The 18,382-nt window shown below is 40.6% G+C and overlaps 1 protein-coding gene across 1 annotated transcript in view; it reads left to right on the top strand.

The window, feature by feature from the left end:
- Positions 1–17,376, top strand: part of ITGB6 (integrin subunit beta 6) — a 50,213-nt gene extending 32,837 nt beyond the window's left edge. Inside the window, exons 11-15 of the mRNA XM_081969450.1 lie at positions 131–353; positions 5,962–6,062; positions 10,257–10,376; positions 12,041–12,207; positions 15,419–17,376. Coding sequence (XP_081825576.1) covers positions 131–353; positions 5,962–6,062; positions 10,257–10,376; positions 12,041–12,207; positions 15,419–15,517 — 710 coding nt within the window. The 3' untranslated portion in view covers positions 15,518–17,376. The remainder of the gene's footprint in view (positions 1–130; positions 354–5,961; positions 6,063–10,256; positions 10,377–12,040; positions 12,208–15,418) is intronic.
- The last annotated feature ends 1,006 nt before the right edge of the window (positions 17,377–18,382 follow it).

Here is an 18,382-nt window from a genome sequence, read left to right as displayed (position 1 = left end):
TTTTCAATTATATACTCTAATGTCTTGACACAACATTCTAGAGAGGATTGCTGGCAATTTTCAAGAATTAGGAAAGAAAGGCAATGATGGAAGCATTTGAAGTGAGTTGCCTTCCCTATTTTTTTCTTAGGCAATGGGGACTGTGCCTGTGGTCAATGCGATTGCCACCATGGCTGGACAGGTGAATATTGTAACTGTACCACGGATACCAAGAGTTGCATTTCTAACAGTGGTGTCATCTGCAGTGGAAGAGGCAAATGTGTGTGTGGAAAATGTGTTTGCACAAATCCTGGGGTTTCAGGCAATGTCTGTGAAAAATACCCTACGTATGATGATCTTTGCAACTCTAAATGGTAAGCTATTTCTTTGAGTATGGTTAGAAAAGTCTACTTTTTTCCACATATCTGAATGTACAATAAGCTTTCAGAAGAACTGAATACTCTCCAGTGTTTATATTGGTTATTGTATATTAAATCCTAACACATTTTGTATTCCTTTCATTATTCTATATGCTCTCTTATTTGTATATTTAATATATTTGTATTTATTTACATCTTTTTATGCTGAGGTTAATTTTAATTGTTTTCTACATCAATCAGGGTGATTTGACCCTGAAAGGATACTGTAATCCAGTGGTAGTCAACCTGGTCCCTACCGCCCACTAGTGGGCGTTCCAGCTTTCATGGTGGGCGGTAGGGATTTGCTGTAACTCTGCTTTATAAATTTTATAAAGTAAAGTTATTTCCCTACTTTATAAATCACCATTACTGTGGAACCGGTGGGCGGTTAGAAAATTTTACTACTAACAGAGATACAAAAGTGGGCGGTAGGTATAAAAAGGTTGACTACCCCTGATTTAATCTATAATCTGAGAAATTCCAATAAAGTTGGCTAATAGTAGTGTAAATGTCCAACAATGCATGAGTATTGTGTCAGAAAATGACAAGTGGTGTAAAGCAGGAGAGGGTACAACCTACTTCCCAGTGGTGAAATTCAATTTTTTTCCCTACTGGTTCTTTGGCTTGGTGGGCATGGCAGGAGAAGGATACTGCAAAATCCCCATTCTCTCTCCACTCCTGGGGAAGGATACTGCAAAATCCCCATTCCCACCCCACTCTGGGGCCAGCCAGAGGCGGTATTTGCCGGTTCTCCAAACTACTCAAAATGTCCGCTACCGGTTCTCTGGAACCTGTCAGAATTTCACCCCTGCTACTTCCACAGGCCCATATGCACCTATCAAAACCTTGGTTATAGAGCAAGTCGAGACCTCTCAAATATTGCTACCAAACTGTAATTTTTAATCTACCACTCTTTGAACTTCGGCTTTGACGTGCTAATCATGTATAATTCTCAGCCTGAAAAATATGGTCGGAGAACATGGTGTTTTTACTTTTTTCTCATACTGGGATTGGCTTCCTCTCCCTTTGCAGACTTTCTAAAAAGAAACAATGCAACCCAAGAAGACCTGATGCTTGAGGTCAGATTTTCCCTACCTGCTCTTTCTCCAGCAATAGGCAGGGGGCCCAGGCCCTTAATTCTGAGGACCTTTCAAAGTGTGTTGGGATGACAAATGGCTGTAGAAGAAGTCCAAAGCTTAGACCCAATTAGAAGCCACTACTCTGAGAGACAAGCGGCAGTAAAATGAATGGGGTATGGGCCAATCTGCTGCAGTCTGTGGCCCAAAGCACCCTTCAGAAAGGCTCATTCAGTGTTACTTTGTCCCACGTCACCAGAGGTCTTTTATGATGAAGACCATGACATCGGCATAGGATATTTCAACCTTCCTCTTGAAGCAGCCCTACAGTATTTGCTTTCTTCAATTGCTCTTTAAAAACTTCATTTTATTATTGCTGTGAACTAGGAAAAGGGTTTGTATTTTCATTTTGTCTTTGTTAGCAACTTGATTGCTAGTTACATCCATGATTCTAATTCAGGGGTGTCCAAACTTGGGAACTTTAAGACTTGTGGACTTCAACTCCCATGCTGGCTGGGGAATTCTGGGAGTTGAAGTCCACAAGTCTTAAAGTTCCCAAGTTTGGACACCCCTGTTCTAATTGTTATTACTGATTTGTTAGAATAGAATAGAATAACAGAGTCGGAAGGGACCTTGGAAATCTTCTAGTCCAACACCCTGCTTAGGCAGGAAACCTACACCACTTCAGACAAATGGTTATCCAATATCTTATTAAAAACTTCCAGTGTTGGAGCATTCACAACTTCTGGAGGCAAGTTGTTCCACTGATTAATTGTTATAACTGTCAGGAAATTTCTCCTCAGTTCTAAGTTGCTTCTCTCCTTGATTAGTTTCCACCCATTGCTCTTGTTCTACCCTTGGGTGCTTTGGAGAATAGTTTGACTCCCTCTTCTTAAGGCAACCCCTGAGATATTGGAACATTGCTATCATGTCTCCCCTAGTCCTTCTTTTCATTAAACTGGACATACCCTGTTCCTGCAACCGTTCTTCAGATGTTTCCCTTGATCTTTTTCCTCAAGGAAGTGTGAGGAACTGAACCGGGGTCCTCCTTGAATCATCATTAGCTTTTTTATTCTCTGTGTACATTTTCAGGGAAGTTTGTGCTGTATTGTAGTTTATTTCCACTTTGCCAAAATCAGAATAATAATAAATCAGACTGGATTTATTAAACCTATCTGAACTTTACGTTCCCCATCTACAACCAAGCTGTTTCCCCTCCCTCAAACATCCGGAAGCCCTGGGAGCATTTCCTGATACAATTTCAGATATTTATTTCTGTTCAAGCTGAGAGGAAGTTGCCTGGCAGCTGTTTTATAAATAAATGCAGTTTGTTAAATCAAAGCCACAGACGAATTCCAATTTTTTACATCTTAACCATATTGCTAAACACCAGCCAATGCTACTATACAATGTCGTAGCTTGATTTGCAAAACAATGGCAATGGCAGACATCAGGGTGATTTCCAGGCAAGGCACAATCAGCCAGGACTGTGAGGCACATTTGCTAGTTCAGCTGCTGATAGTTTATTTATTTATATATCACATTTAGAAACCTCCCGTCTCCCTCACAGAGTGACTCTGGGTGGTAGACATGTGAAACATGGTATGGAAGTGAGAGGATTGGGCTGCCCTCCTTGACCTCCAGCTGATATTACTGTTAGTCATAGCTGGGACTGGCTGTGGGAGAATAACTTTGGCCCACTTTCTGTTTTTTTTGTTACTTTTTTTCCCCCAACCAGAAAGCTCAGGCTTGGCTCCAACCCCAGTTTGCTCATTAATTAAACTTTCTGACTAGCCTGTATGGGTGTTGGATCAATTCAGGGATTTTGATTACTGCTCAAATAATTCAGTTGATTTATATATCTAAAAATCATGTAGTGTACCTATCCATTAAAAAAAATCATCAATTGTAACTTCTAAGACAGTGATGGTTAACCTTTTTGGTACTGCATGTCCAAAGTGTGCGCGTGCCCTATCGCCAAATGCAATGTGAATGCCTCCCGTGCATGTGCCCCGCCTCCAGTGGTGGGTTTCAGAAATTTTTAGAACATCTTCTGCTTTGTGGGAGTGGCTTGCAGGCCATGTGACTGGGTGGGAGTGGCTTGCCAGCCATGTGACTGAGTGGGAGTGGCTTGGCACTTAGCAACCAAAATGTTGGCTCAGAAACTCTGGCATTTGAAGCACACAAGTCTTAAAGCTGTCACGTTAGAAGACCCTTGCACCCCTAACCCTTTACAAAAAAAAACCCAGGGGTGTTCAAACTTGACAGCTTTAAGACTTGTGGACTTCAATTCCCAGAATTCCTCCTGCAGTCATGTTGGCTCAGGAATTCTGGCATTGAAGTGTGCAAGTCTTAAAGCTGTCAAGTTACAAGACCCTTCCACCCCTTACCCTTTAGAAAAAAAAACCCAGGGGTTTTCAAACTTGGCAGCTTAAAGACTTGTGGACTTCAACTCCCAGAATTCCTCCTCTCACTCTTCATCTTGATGATGTGCGGACGGGCAGGGGGAGGGAGGGAGCTGGAACCGGTTCTAAATGGCACTGTAGATTTGTGGAACCTCTTCTATAGAAGAGGTTAGAACTGGCAGGAACCCACCCCTGCCCACCTCCCATGCATGCATGCACGTTCCCTGCACATGCGCATGCGCCTCACCCCCCCCAGCCCCCATTTTGACTTCCAGGTTGGTGCAGGAGGTGTGGGGGGGCTAGAGATCTCCACAGTTTCTCCCCAGTGCACCCAGGCTTTCTCCTCCATTTCTGCCACGTAGAGGCACATGTGGAGGGTGGAACCTGCGGAGATCGGGGAAGGCACGGGCAGCAGGAATGCAGGAGAAAGCTAGGGCGCACTGGGGGGGGGGAACTGAGAAAATCGATGAAGGCCCTTCCCTGCGCATGCACAACCGAGACCCAAAGACCATCTAGCCGGTGGGAGGCAGCACGCATGCATATGCAATGGAGCTGGCCAGGGGCGATGACTGGCGTGGCCTCAGAGAGGGCTCTGCATGCCATAGGTTCACCATCACGGTTCTAAGATATCAAGCTTCCTGTTTACTCTGCACCAAAGCCAAATGTGCTATGGTTATTGGAGTTTTTTTGTGTCACATTCTCATGACATTGTCCTCTTCTCATCCCCAGATCATACTGGAGAAGGTTAAAATCATTTTAAGCTGTTCCATTTTTAAAATAGTCTTTCCCCTCTTCTACTGAATCTAAAAACAGTCTGGCATGCTTCCTTGGCCAATAAGTTACTGACACAGCCATGACTAGGTTTTGGTATATAATTTTCTATTAAAGATTTAGACTTCAGTATTAAAAGCTAATACAAACTAAATTAAAGGGAAAAAAACAATAGTAAGAGAGAAGGAAAAGTGGAAGAAAAAATATGATAAAAAGAAAAGAAACATATAAAAAAGTGATTTAATTACAAGTATAGGCAAATTCAGTAACTTCATTCTCTGTAAGATTACTAATAGGTATTTCTTCATCCCATATCCCATCGCTTATCTATAAAATAAATCCATAAAACATCAACTTTTGAATCCTGGTGTCCGCAAAATATCTGTAAAGAATTGACAAAACTTTGCAAACAGAGAAAGCCTTATTTTATCCTATTCAAATAAACCAACTTTATATTCTTTCCTTTTACTTTTAACCGACGTAATCATTAGTTCACTCAAATATTGTGGTAGGATTTTATTTCTTTTCAATTCTTCTTTATCCCATCAGACAGACTTCTTCAAGGATTTAATAAGCATCTTTCTAAATCCAATAAGAAAACATTTTCCAGGTCACCGTCCTTGTTTATCATTTGGATTCTTGCTTTCATTTTCAAAACTTCAGCCAATTTGTTTTGTATATCCAATAAAACATTATTTTCTAAATTGTTTTCTTGGCCTGTTATTTACAAGTCCACCTTCCGTTCTTTCTCCATCTTGTCAAACAAAATTAACTCTACATCTGTCACTCCTTCATTACCATCTTTTGGATATAATTTATCCATACAATCAGATATCATTATTGACACTTTTGACACTGTGGTTACTAAATTGTGGCTCCTTCTTCAACAATCTCCTTTGACATTTCCAATGTTATGACGGTTCATATCATTTGATAAATCCAAGCTGATCAACACAAAGGAAGCCTTGCATTTTTCTTCTTCTTAGAATCTCTACTCCCCTCCAGTGTCCAGTTTCTACAAACCATAAAACTAGCTCATCATTGTAATGAGCAAAGATAACTAAAATAATTCTGGTTCCTGTTAAAAGCTACTTAAAAAAAAAAAATCTGGTGAACATCCAAAGAGAGATGCCACCAGAATTATTATTTTTTTCCTTTCCTTTTCTGTGTGGTATATTCTAAATGCTGAGAATTATTTATTCATTACTGCAGGTCTTTCATAAAGTGCTTAAAAATGGCTACTGTGTATGTATTCTCTTTTGATTCAAAATGCAAAAGGAGATTGATAAATCATTGCACCATCTTTCTCAGGAGCTGTGTAGAATGTTATTTAGCTTCTGCTGATCTACTGCATCAGGAAGACTGTGCTGAAAAATGTAAATTGGTTGACGCAACGATCAGTCATGATGAAGGTCTGTACTTTAATTTATTGCTTGGCTATTATTAGTGGTAGCAATCGGTTTACTAGTTCTTGCTGCTTGCATGAGATAGGTGAGTGTGTGAGCGTGCGTGTGCGTGTGGTTTGCACATAGGATATGTGTGTTTAAATGCATATTTTCAATTGCCCCTCGTGGACCATTTTTCAATAGTATCAAGCTAAAGCTACTCAGGCTCAGGGCTCTGATGTTGCATTTGCTTGTCTGTTGATGTTCTGTGATTTATTTGTAATTTATCACAATGGAAGTGAAGATGTAATGGCTACAATGCTGCCTACTCTCTTCAGTCTACGTAGAAAATATCACAGGACTGTCAACTGAGGTTTTTTTTTTTAATTAATTATGTTGATAAGATAAGATAGTGTCCTTCACATCTGAGACAAAAGAGTAGGAATAGATATCCAAGCATCGACTGCATATTAAGTACAGTTGAATAGTTGAAAAGATAAGAATCAGCAACTGTGTTCAGTATACATTTGCATGAAGTAGTTGCCCTACTCTTCCTAAAAATCAGTCTGGTCCTGTTTTCTTCCCCTGTCTCTGTGCTTTGAGCATCCTTGACTGTGAAGCTGTATTATTACTAAAGGGAGAAGTACACAGAAAACTCACTTCAACGTGAAAGATGGGAAAGGAACTATTACATCTACTCTTACTTGCTCTTCCTCCCTTCTCAATCTGTCTTTATTGACAGATTTTATTTCCACTTTCAAACATTAAATATTTCCCCTCCATGTGCCAGATTGACCAGAAATTCAGCTGGGTATTAGTGAGAAAGAAAAAAGGAACAAAGCAAATTTTCATTATTTGTTCTTTTGCTGAGATTGTTGTAATGTATTTCCAAACCTCCTAAACAGTTGAAACTCTCCCACAAAGGGAAAGTCAAAATCAGTACTGCAAATGTAAGAAGAAGAAAATAAATGATACAAATTAAAAGAGGCACAGAATGAAATCAGAATACAGGACAACAGCAATTTGAAAGAATTTACACATCAATGCTTGTTTGTTTAAAAGAATTTAGAGGAGTAAAGGAATCTGCATTTGATGCCCCAAAAACTCAATACCAAGCCAATGTCTCAGGGCTACCTACCCCATTGGCTCTAGAAAAAGTGCAGAGAAGATCAACCAGGATGATTAGGGGCAGTGGTGGGTTGCTAACCAGTTTACTACCGGTTTGCTTGTGCTTGCACCCTTGAACATGCGCACCACTTCTGCACAGAAGCATCCGGGTGGGTGGGTGGAGCCTCCCGCCGCTGCTACTACTGGTTCGGCTGAACCGGGCCGAACCGGGAGCAACCCACCTCTGATTAGGGGACTGGAGACTGAAAGATATGAAGAACGATTACAGAAAAAAGGCATGGCTAATCTAGTGAAGATAAGGACCAGAGGAGACATGATAGCAATGTTCCAATATTTGAGGGGCTGCCACAGAGAGGAGGCGGTCAAGCTATTTTCCAAGGCACCCGAAGGCCAGAGAAGGAATAATGGATGGAAACTGAACAAGTAGAGATTCAACCTAGAAATAAGGAGGAACTTTCTGACAGTGAGAACAATCAATCAATGGAACAGAAGTTGCCTTCAGATGTTGAGGGTGCTTCATTGCTGGAAGCTTTCAAGAAGATATTTAACTGCCATTTGTCAGAAATGGTGCAGGGTCTCCTGCTTGGGCAAGGTGGGTTGGACTAGATGACCTACAAGGTCCCTTCCAACTCTGTTAATCTGTTAAAGGGCACCTAAAGGTTGTCTCAGAAGTTATCGTTGGCATCAATGTTACATTTCTAGCAAGAGATTCCCAGATAGGAATGCATAGGAGATAAACCAGGGAGGGACATTGACTAGCGAGCTATTGTTACACAAGGGGAAATATGAGAAGAGGATATAGATTTTGAATTCATGGAAGATGTAAATATGGGAATTAGCTTTAATAATCTGAGACTGCTGGTTGCTTTCACTTTCTTGTGTAATAAAAAAGATCCAATCCAATCTGGTTGTGCTGGGTTTTTGGGAAGCCTTGGCTAAGTCAGCCTCCCCTCTGGGAAGATGGACATTGAGGCCTTGTATAGGAAGACGTAAGTCACCCTATTTATCTGACCACACAGATTGAAAGATCTTCTCGGTGCCAATCTACACGACAGATCTTTTTTTATAAAAAATGTAGTCTTGTCTGGTGCCAGCAGCCATAGCAGCCAGCCGTTCAATAAATCTTAATCCAAACACACTGAACTGCTTTAATATCCGGAGGCTACTGTGTTTTATAGTGTACAAAAAGTTTCCAGTGATGTCTTCCACTATCGCTTAAGATTTAAGTTATCTACTGATAGCCTCCTTAAAAATGATGCTCTGTGATACCTGAAATAGTTGTATATAAAAAGATGTTTTACAATCTACATCTTTGTTATATTGTATACTAGCCGATAACCCTCTGTTGCCTGGGTATTTATTTATGTATAGGGGGAAAATGTCCAGACCAAATGTAATTTCTAATGTTGGATTTTCCCTCTTACCAGAGGGAGCCCCCTTGTGGAGTACTGTGAAGCCGTTACAATGACAACTCCAATGCGCTGTACAATAGAATCCATTTTAAGGCACAACAGGCTGTATCTTAACAGAACACACACACCGAGGAATGTTAGGGGTGTCTTACTCCCACAGTATTTGTTTCCAGAGACTAAGTCATCTGTGTATTAAGTTTGGTTGAAATTGCTCAAGGCGTTCATGTATGTATGTATGTATGTATGTATGTATGTATGTATGTATGTATGTATGTATTTATGTATGTATAGGGCTGTCAAACTCCTGGCCCACGGGCTAGATGCATCATATGCTGGCCACACCCATGCCCAGTTTAGCAAAGGGAGAAAAAAATTCCAATACATCACATGACGCTGCCATGACGATGTGAGTTTGACACCCTTGGTATATAATATAATATCTCCAAATTAGATGTTTGTCCACTCTCTTGAGATCAACTATTTCCTAGTCACTTTTTCAGAAACATATCCTGCTGGTTTTAAACTTTGAGAAAATGTCTGTATGGTTGATAACTTTGGTGAAAACTTATTCTGAAAAAATATATAATGTAGGTAGGCAATGAGAACAATGTCATATATTACAAAAATACAGATAAGCTATGGTGCAACATGAAACTTACAAATCACTTTGCTTAGAATGGCTTCCCTTGGAATCCCTTTTCTAACATGGCTATAGATTTCACAGAAACTTTGTTATTATTATTTTGAGTTATATTGATGAGACATGAGAGTTTCTGGTAATATTGGCCTAGGGGTCTACATTTTCAGATTCCATTCTTATTTATGTTGTCTGCTCCCTCATGCATATTCCACCTTTTTTAAGTCACTTGAATAAACATCAAAAGGACTGTGTCTGAGGAAATTTAGGTGAAAGCATTGATTACCAAACTGCGAATACCTTACCTTTCTTTTATCTGTGTTACCTTGAAGTGCATTCTTTATTCCTATCATGATTTCTTTTTAGTTAATAAGCATGTGTACATGATGCTATTTTTTTTAATAGCAGCATTCTGTCAGCAATAAATGGCATTCCTCTTGAAAAGGATTAATATTTTTATGAGGGAATATCCTGTACACAGAAACATCATCTAGCTATTCTACTAGTAGCAAAAAGATAAAGAGGACATGTTTACTCTAATGAAGATTACAGGTAGTCCTCGACTTATGACCACAATTGAGCCCAAAATTTATGTCGCTAAGTGAGACATGGGGAGGTTGCAGTGTGAAAAATGGTCATAAGTCACTTTCTTTCAGTGGTGTTGTAGCGTCAAACGGTCACTAAATGAACTACTGTAAATCAAGGACTACCTGTACTATATTCCCCTGATAGCTTTTGCAGCTCCCTTAGAAGCATTTCCAGTTTAATAAATTTCCCTTGCTTGACCAACTTGATGGTCAACACAGATTGGCAACATCTGGACCTTCTCATCTGATCAGTGCAAAGAGTAACCTCCCCCCCAAAAAAGGAAGCTGTCCCCTCCAATAGTAGAACAATTATTTGCAAATCCATTTTAGTATATTTCCAGCTTTGTTTCTTAGTGACTATTAAAAATATACTGATATTAGGAATTGTTTGAACTTCGTAGTAACTGCCTGATATGTTTCTCTCTGAATGGTAAAATGGGTTTTTCCTCATCCTCAGATATTACGGAAGATAAATGGGTTCGTTGTGTGTTACAAGGAAAAAATGAATCTGTTATCACATTTCTGATGACAGCTAATGAACAGGGGAAAGTGATCATTCATAACATAAAGCAAAAAGGTAAGAGACATTTAGTCTTGGTAAGCTAAGGAATGTTGGTGTACATGAACCCTCTCAACATATATCCCAGGAGTGTGAAACTCAAGGCCCGGGGGCCGGATCCAGCCCATGGGTTACTTAGATCTGGCCCACAGGACCAACCCGGAAACAAGGACCAGCCTGCAGTGCTTCTGCCAGTGAAAATGGAGCTCCGTTTTCACAGACAGAGAGTTGCAGGAGGCCATGGCAGTTGAAAACACAGCTCGGGAGCCCGTTTTCACTGGCAGAGCACTCGGGCCACCACAGGCACCCTGACATGAGTGGTGTCGAGCTGGCCACGCCCACCCTAGCCACACAAACACACACCACACCCCTGAGGTCAAACACAACCCTCATGTGGCCCTCAATGAAATTGAGTTTGACACCCCTGATCTATCCATTTCTGGAAAGGGCTGTCTGGAAGGGATCTACGACAAAACACCATGGCCAACTCTCCACAGCCAACTCAATATGACCAATTTGCCGCGGCCAACTCACGGCAGCCAACTTGCTGCAGGACAACTTGCCATGGGAGAAGAGTTATACTAATATTGAAGAAATGGGAATAGAATCATTAAAGAAAGGATGCCAAGGAGGGACAAAATGAAACGTGGATGACAAAAAATTAAAATCAAATTTTAATTATTGTACATAATTAAATAGGTTGAATTGTGCCACAGCACATTGTCCTGTGGGGAGTTGGCCATGGTAAGTTTGTCTGTGGCTGCGGCGACACAGTGGTTAAGTGAATTTTGGCCCTTTTATGATCTTTCTTGCCACGTTGTTAAGTGAATCACAGCAGTTGCTAAAACAGTTCTAAAGTGAATCTGACTCACGCGACCCCCAGAAAACTGCAACGGTTATAAATATGAGCCAGTTTCCAAGCATCTGAATTTTGATCACATGACCATAGGGATGTTGTACCGTTCACAAGTGTGAAAAGCGGTCATAAATAAGTCACTTTTTTCACTACTGTTGTAACTTCAAACGATCATTAAATGAAAGGTTGTAAGTCAAAGACTATCCGCACGCCTTTCCTGAAAGTTTTTCTACAGAATATTAAGTCTATGTCCCAAGGTTTCATTTAGTACTGTTAAAATAGTTTGGGTGCATAAAGTTCAAGAGTAATGAGCAAATTCCTTCTACAGTATCTTTCTGCTTATGGCTCCCAGATTCTAAGCCAAAATATTTTAATAAAATGAAGTGTAAGAGGCAGTTTGCCTCCTAAAGTAGGCCTTTTCGTGTGGTTATTCATAAATATGGCAAGGAACACGCTAGCCAATGTTAACGTATTTTTTGTTCAATCTTTCATTTGTTTTAGATCTCCCAAAGGCTGACACACTTACTTTTTATGCGTGAGTGGTTTACATATAGCTCATCTCTACCTACATGTATGAGGCAGCTATCATACATGCCAATGGTGTGTGTGTACAAAAGAACACATTGGGGTTGGAGCCATCTTTAAACAAAACCTATGCAAAACTGAAAAGTTCACAGCAACTTTCCAAATTTTGTCTTCCAACATTTCGAGGATTCTGATATTTATAGATGAAAGTAACATTGACCTACGGTGCAGGTTTCTTCCTTTTTTCCCATATTAAAAGCTATTTATTTACTTTCACTACTGTCGCTCTTTTTCCCTACAGATTATCCACAGCCGCCAAATATTACAATGATTATGTTGGGGGTTTCTACGGCAGTAGTCGTCACTGGGATTGTTTTACTTTCCATGTGGAAATTGTTTATTTCATTTGAAGACCGTAAAGAAGTTGCTAAATTCGAAGCAGAGAGGTCGAAGGCCAAATGGCAAACGGTACGTTAAAAAAAACATGATTCAGGACAACATTATTGTAAATAGTAGCAAGATAAAAATTGCTACTGTAACCATAGTAGAGCCACTTTGGTGTAGTAGTAAAAGTGCTGGCCTAGGAGACTGTGTGTCATAGCCCCATTTAGGCATAAAACTGGCTAGAAGACTCTCTCCCTCAGCCCAACTTACCTCACAGTAATCCTACCCTTAAGACCAACGCTAACATGAACGCTAACTTTGACCCTAACTTTAATGTTGCTTTTTGGCTGTGACATCAGGGAAGTCAAAACCTAACCCTAACGCTAACCCCAATTGTAAACCTAATGCCAACCTAACCTTTACACTCACTCTAATCCTAACTACAACCTTAACCCTAATGCCAACCCTATCCCTAAAGCCAATGCTAATGCTAACAGTAACCCTAACCTATAGTAATCCTAGTCCTAATACCCATGTTTCCCTGAAAATAAGACAGGGTTTTATTTTCTTTTGACTCTCTGAATTTAGTGCTTAGCCTTATTTTTGGGGAGATCTTATTATTTTTGAGGTGCAGGAGGTGGCAAGCGTGGTCACCTCATGGCTGCTGCTGTGTTGCAATATTTTTGGGAAGGGCTTATTTCCGAGGGAGGGCTTATTTTAGCGCATGCACTCAAAAGCCCAAATGGGCTTATTGTCCGGGGAGGTCTTATTTTCGGGGAAAGAGGATACCAACCTAACTTTTACCCTAGTGCCAACCCAAACTATAACGCCAATACAAAATCTGCCTCTAACCTAAATCCTAACCTTAATTCAAATCCTAACATCAATGCCAACACTAAGTCTGACATCTATGCTAACCCTAAACTTAACCCTCACTCTATTCCTAACACTAATGTCAATGCCAACTCTAACCCTGACGTTAAGCTTAATGTTGGCCTTTTGCTGTCACATCAGGGAAGCCTAACCCTAATTTAACATTAACCTTAATTCTAACCCTAATACCAATGCTAGTGGAGAGACAGAGACAGAGACAGACAGACAGATAAACATTTCCCCTAGAAATGGATTTGTCCTCCTGGGAAGTTTGGAGTAGAAGACAGAAGGGAAGGGAAGAGGGGGCAATGACTCCTTTATTGCAATAGGACTGGAATCAGAGGAAGAATTATCTGTCCCGCTTCTTTCTTACCCCTGAATTTGTGTGTGCAGAACTTCTGTTGTGCTTTGTGGCTAACAATGGGTAACCAGGGGTTGCAAGCACAGTTCACTCTTCTTTAAGCCAGCAGAATTTTCTCCCAGTTCCATGCTGAATAGCAACTTTAGTGTTGCTACATAGAAGAGCCCTTAGTATCCAGTAGCCATTGATAAGACCTGTCCTCCGTGAATTTCTACAATCTTTTACAGTCAATCAGAATAGGGGCCATCACCATGTTTAGTACCAAAATAAATCTAAAGTTTGCTTATGTACTATGCAAAGAAGAACTTCCTTTGTCTGTTCTAAATCTCCTCCCTATCTGCTATAATCACTGGCTATTGTTATGGCAAAGGATGTAAAACATCCCTGTGACCATTTTATGCCATGCGTGGTTTCATAAATCTAGAACCTGATCTCCAACACTCCATCAATCTTTTTCCAAGTCCAAGAGTGATAGAGTGCCTCCGGCTGGACAGATGCAAGAATGCATTGCAATTATTCCCAAGAAATGGAATCCTCAATACTTTGCTGTTATGTCTACCTCACACTTCGCAGCCATGTAAGATGCAATACTGTGATAAAACTGCCACATACATGGCAAAAGTCAGTCACATTAATGGAACCCAAACCTAACATAGATTGTTCCTATAAGATGAGCATTCATTTTGGATAAACAGTATCGGTAAAAAGTTATTTGTTTTGTATAAATGTATGCGGGTTTTACCAACAAAGACCCCAACCACATATGAGAATACATTTCCCACATCTCCAGCTGCACAGCAGAAGGGGCTGGGATTAAAGAGCCCCCAGGAGCCCAAGGCCATTTTCCCTCCTCTTTAAGTGCTGCTCCACTAGCAGCTGCCACAACTGCAGCCTATGTTTCCAGTTCTTTGGGACAGGTTGCATTACAGGGTTTAGTGACCGAGGTCTAGACAACAGATTTCCTGAAATTTTGCCAGCAACTTTGACTGCCATATTCAGAAGTGAGGTGGTTTGCTATGCAGACCCCAGGCAACTGAGCAGGGACGGACTGGGCTTCTGTCTTTGTAGCCGGGTAACTTGACTTCTATTTCAGCCGAGCTGGTTCCTCAGGAAACTTCAGGAAATCTGTTACCTAGACCAGTGGCTCCCAAGCTTTTGGGGACTAGAGACCGATTCCGTGGAGAGAGGTTTTTCCATGGATCAGAGGGGTGTGATTTTGTGTACTGCAAGCATCCTGCAGATGGGGCCTAGTTTCTGGCAAGCCGTGGGTTGGGAACCTCTGACCTAGACCACAAACACTAAACCCTGAAGTTCAACATTGTCCAACAGATACTGGACAGGAAAGACTGCACCAGTTGGCTTTATTTGTTTTTATTGATAATGCTGAGTAGCTGATTCCCAGGCAAGCTGGAGGCCGGGGACAGGGGGAAAGCTAGCTAGGCCGTGACTCCCAGGCTTACTTACCCAGGCAGGCAGATGAGGGCTGCTCAATTGGGCTGCAGGCATCGCGGGGGAAGCCACAGAGAGTGTGTGGTCAATGCAAACGAGGAGCCACACAGTGTGCTATGTCAGGGAGCCGAGATGAGGAGTGACTGAGCAGGGCGGGGTGAATGGGTGGGCGGGTCATGGGGGAGTGGGCAGGGGAAGGGTCAACCAGAGGTGGTATTTGCCAATTCTCCGAATTACTCAAAATTTCCACTACCGATCCGAACCAGCTGAATACCACCAGCTGATCAGCACCCATTTTGCTCTTCATTGCAAACACTTTTCAGTGTGAAGAGGCTCGGATTAGGATTTTGCTGTTTAATTATTGTGACGGAATCCCAGGAATAAATAAGGTCTAGCTAGGTCCATATTACTGTTTGGTTTTAATAATTTTTAAATTGATATTGAGTATTTTGAAGACTGTGAAAGGCTTTTTCTTAAAGCCACACTCATTCAGCAAATTATGAATCATACCCCCTCCCCTGGAAATCAATTGATATATTAGGCTTGTTTAATTAACCCACAAAATCAGAGGTGAAATATTCTGTTACATATAGTGTTTTTCTTCTTTTCTAGGGAACAAACCCCCTCTACAGAGGCTCCACAACAACTTTTAAGAATGTAACATACAAGCAAAAAGAAAGGCAACGTGGCAGTCCTGCTAATGCATACTAATAATTCAAAATTATTGGGAAAAAACAGTTCTGGAAAACTTTTATTTTTAAAAAAGGAAGTTTGCCATGTTTTCTTCTAAATTTGTTTGGAGGGTTCTAGTAAAACCACTATGGTGGTATAGAAGTTTTAAGGTGAGAGCATATGTGCTTTCAAAGTTGGACTGTTTTGGAACCAGGCAGGGAGCTGAGCAGCAGTAGAGGAGATTAAATGACAAAGAACCATCTGGGCATGTAGGAATGCACCAATTAAGCATGACATGAAAATAATATCTGGTGCAATTTTGCTGTAATGAGATTTGGGGATTGGTCTGAATGACCTTTCAAGAAACCCATTTCAAGTCTTCCTTCTGATCTCAAAAGTAATTCAAGATGTTAGAACAAAGCATCTTCTCAATCTCTGCTTAAGGAGTATAGTTCAGCCAGTTTTGTCAGTCCCAGTCAGCATTTTACTGCACGTTTAATATATACCTTTGGAGTATTTGCACCTTAAATATTACCAGATAAAGAAACAGATTTCAGTTTTTAAAAGAAAGAAAACTTGGGAGAGAAAAGTGTTCCTGATTTATTAATAATGTACCCAGCACTTACAGCTGTATTTTTAACCATGGTGCAATCTTAGGTATTCTATTTGGAAGTCCCATGAAGTTAAATGAGACAGTTTCCTATGAAATGTTTAGCCCTCTAGACTAGAGGTGATGGATTGAGACTAGATGGATTGAGGAGAGCCATGTTGTCTAAAGATGAACGAAGGTGATGATGAGGGATATGATGCTGACCAGTGGTGGGACTCAACCGGTGTAACAACCAGTTCGCTGAGCACGCGCACAATGTGTTTGAAAACAGCTCTAAAACTTACCTTCTACTGCAGCCCCGGTGAGTAAAACAGCTGAGACACAGCAATCCCCTCTGCAGTCCCTATCAGCTGGGCTTCAAACAGAAGAAATATAGGACTGACTAGCGCATTGGGGCCAACTGATCGCCGGAACTACTGGTTCACCCGAACCGGTCCGTACCGGCTGAATCCCACCCCTGATTGCTGACTAAGAACATAATATGTATGGCCACTAGATTTTTTTCTATGGTACCTTTCAGATACTTCACCCATTTGATTTTTTGTATTGTATCCAATGGCATCTCTTTGGTGAACCACCATTTTGCCCTCTAGGGCAACCAGAATACATACCATGTGCTTTCCAAATTACAATATATCTAATGAACCCAAACGCTGAGGACCTATGATTTAAGAGAGTGGCTTTTTTTCCAAATATGTAAATAATATTTAATGCAGTGGGTCTCAAAGATTTGCTATATTGCAAATACGGTTTTTGATAATGCAAATTTTAAAAGATTGTTTTTTTAAAAAAAAAAACAGAGAGTATGTGTGTTTTACCCTGAATATATGTTGGATGATGGTGATGGGAGTTTTTACTATGAATGTACTGTGCATTTAAGACACTGGAAACGTCTGTTGTTTTTACTGAAATGGTTTTGACCCAAGGCTGGACCTAAAATAAGGCCAAAACATTATCAGTACCGTAATATTATTATTACTCTTTGGAGTCCTTTGGCATTATTTTCTAATATGCAAATGGAACACTTTTTTAAAAAACAAAGGAATGTTGTGTTACATTTTTAATACGTTGATATGTAAATTGCTTTCACATAGATTCTGTGATATAAAATGGATAAGTAAAAGAAAGTCAAATATATTTTGCTGAGATTGATTTTTACAAACCCTGATATCTATAGACTGGTCTACAATTTATCTGTGCATGTTATATGAACCAGCTGGTGTGATTAACTTACAGGTAGCCCTTATGACCATTCATTTAGTGACCATTTGAAGCTACAATGGCGCTGAAAAAAGGTGCCTTATGGCTTGTCCTTGCACTTACGTCCAGTGCAATGGCTTCACGGTATTTGAGTGCTATTCAGGCACTTGGCAACTGGCATGTATTTATGAGTGTTATGGGATAATGTGATCACTATTTGTGACCTTCCTAGCTTGTTTCCAACAAGCAGTCAATAGGGAAGCCAGCAAAGAATGATCACAAATCATGATCATGTGAAGTCTTGCTCAAAAATTGCAGTGTGTTGCTTAACCACTGTGGTTAAAAAGGTAAAATCAGGTGCAATCGTGTGATCCACCATATTATGACTGTACCACTTAATGAAAATGTTCTGGTCACAATTGTAGTTAAAAGTCAAGAACTACCTGTAAACTATGGTTTAATTCACTAAGGTTAAACATCAAGTACAACCATTTGACCTACTTGGAATTGATTTTTAAACCCTCCCTCCTCTGGTCAACTTACTGTTTCTACATAATGACACCATTGGTAGGGGACTGGAGGCTAAAACATATGAAGAATGGTTGCAGGGATTGGGTATATCTAATTTTATGAAAAGAAGGACTAGGGGGGACATGATAGCAGTGTTCCAATATCTCAGGGGCTGCCATAACGAAGAAGGGATCAACCTATTCTCCAAAGCACCTGAACACAGAACAAGAAGCAATGGATGGAAACTAATCAAAGAGAGAACCAACGTAGAACTAAGGAGACATTTCCTGACAGTTAGAACAATTAACCAGTGGAACAACTTGCCTCCAGAATCTGTGGATGCTCCATCTGGAGCTTTTCAAGAAGAGATTGGGCAATCATTTATCTGAAATGGTACAGGGTCTCCTGGTTGAGCAGTGGTTTGGACTAGAAGATTTCCAAGGTTTCTTCCAACTCTGTTGTTTTCTTCTTCTATTCTGGTAACCTGTGATCTAAATTGTCTATTTATTCCTTCTGATTTAGTGGGGCCACTGTAAATTTCCCAGAATTGGCTCCTTTCTTTCTTTTCTCAGCAGCCCTCAGAG

This window comes from Natrix helvetica (assembly GCF_964273705.1).
Source record: "Natrix helvetica genome assembly, chromosome: 1".
NCBI lineage: Eukaryota > Metazoa > Chordata > Lepidosauria > Squamata > Natricidae > Natrix > Natrix helvetica.
The sequence above is the reverse complement of the archived record's forward strand: the minus strand, read 5'-3'. Positions and strand labels throughout refer to the sequence as shown.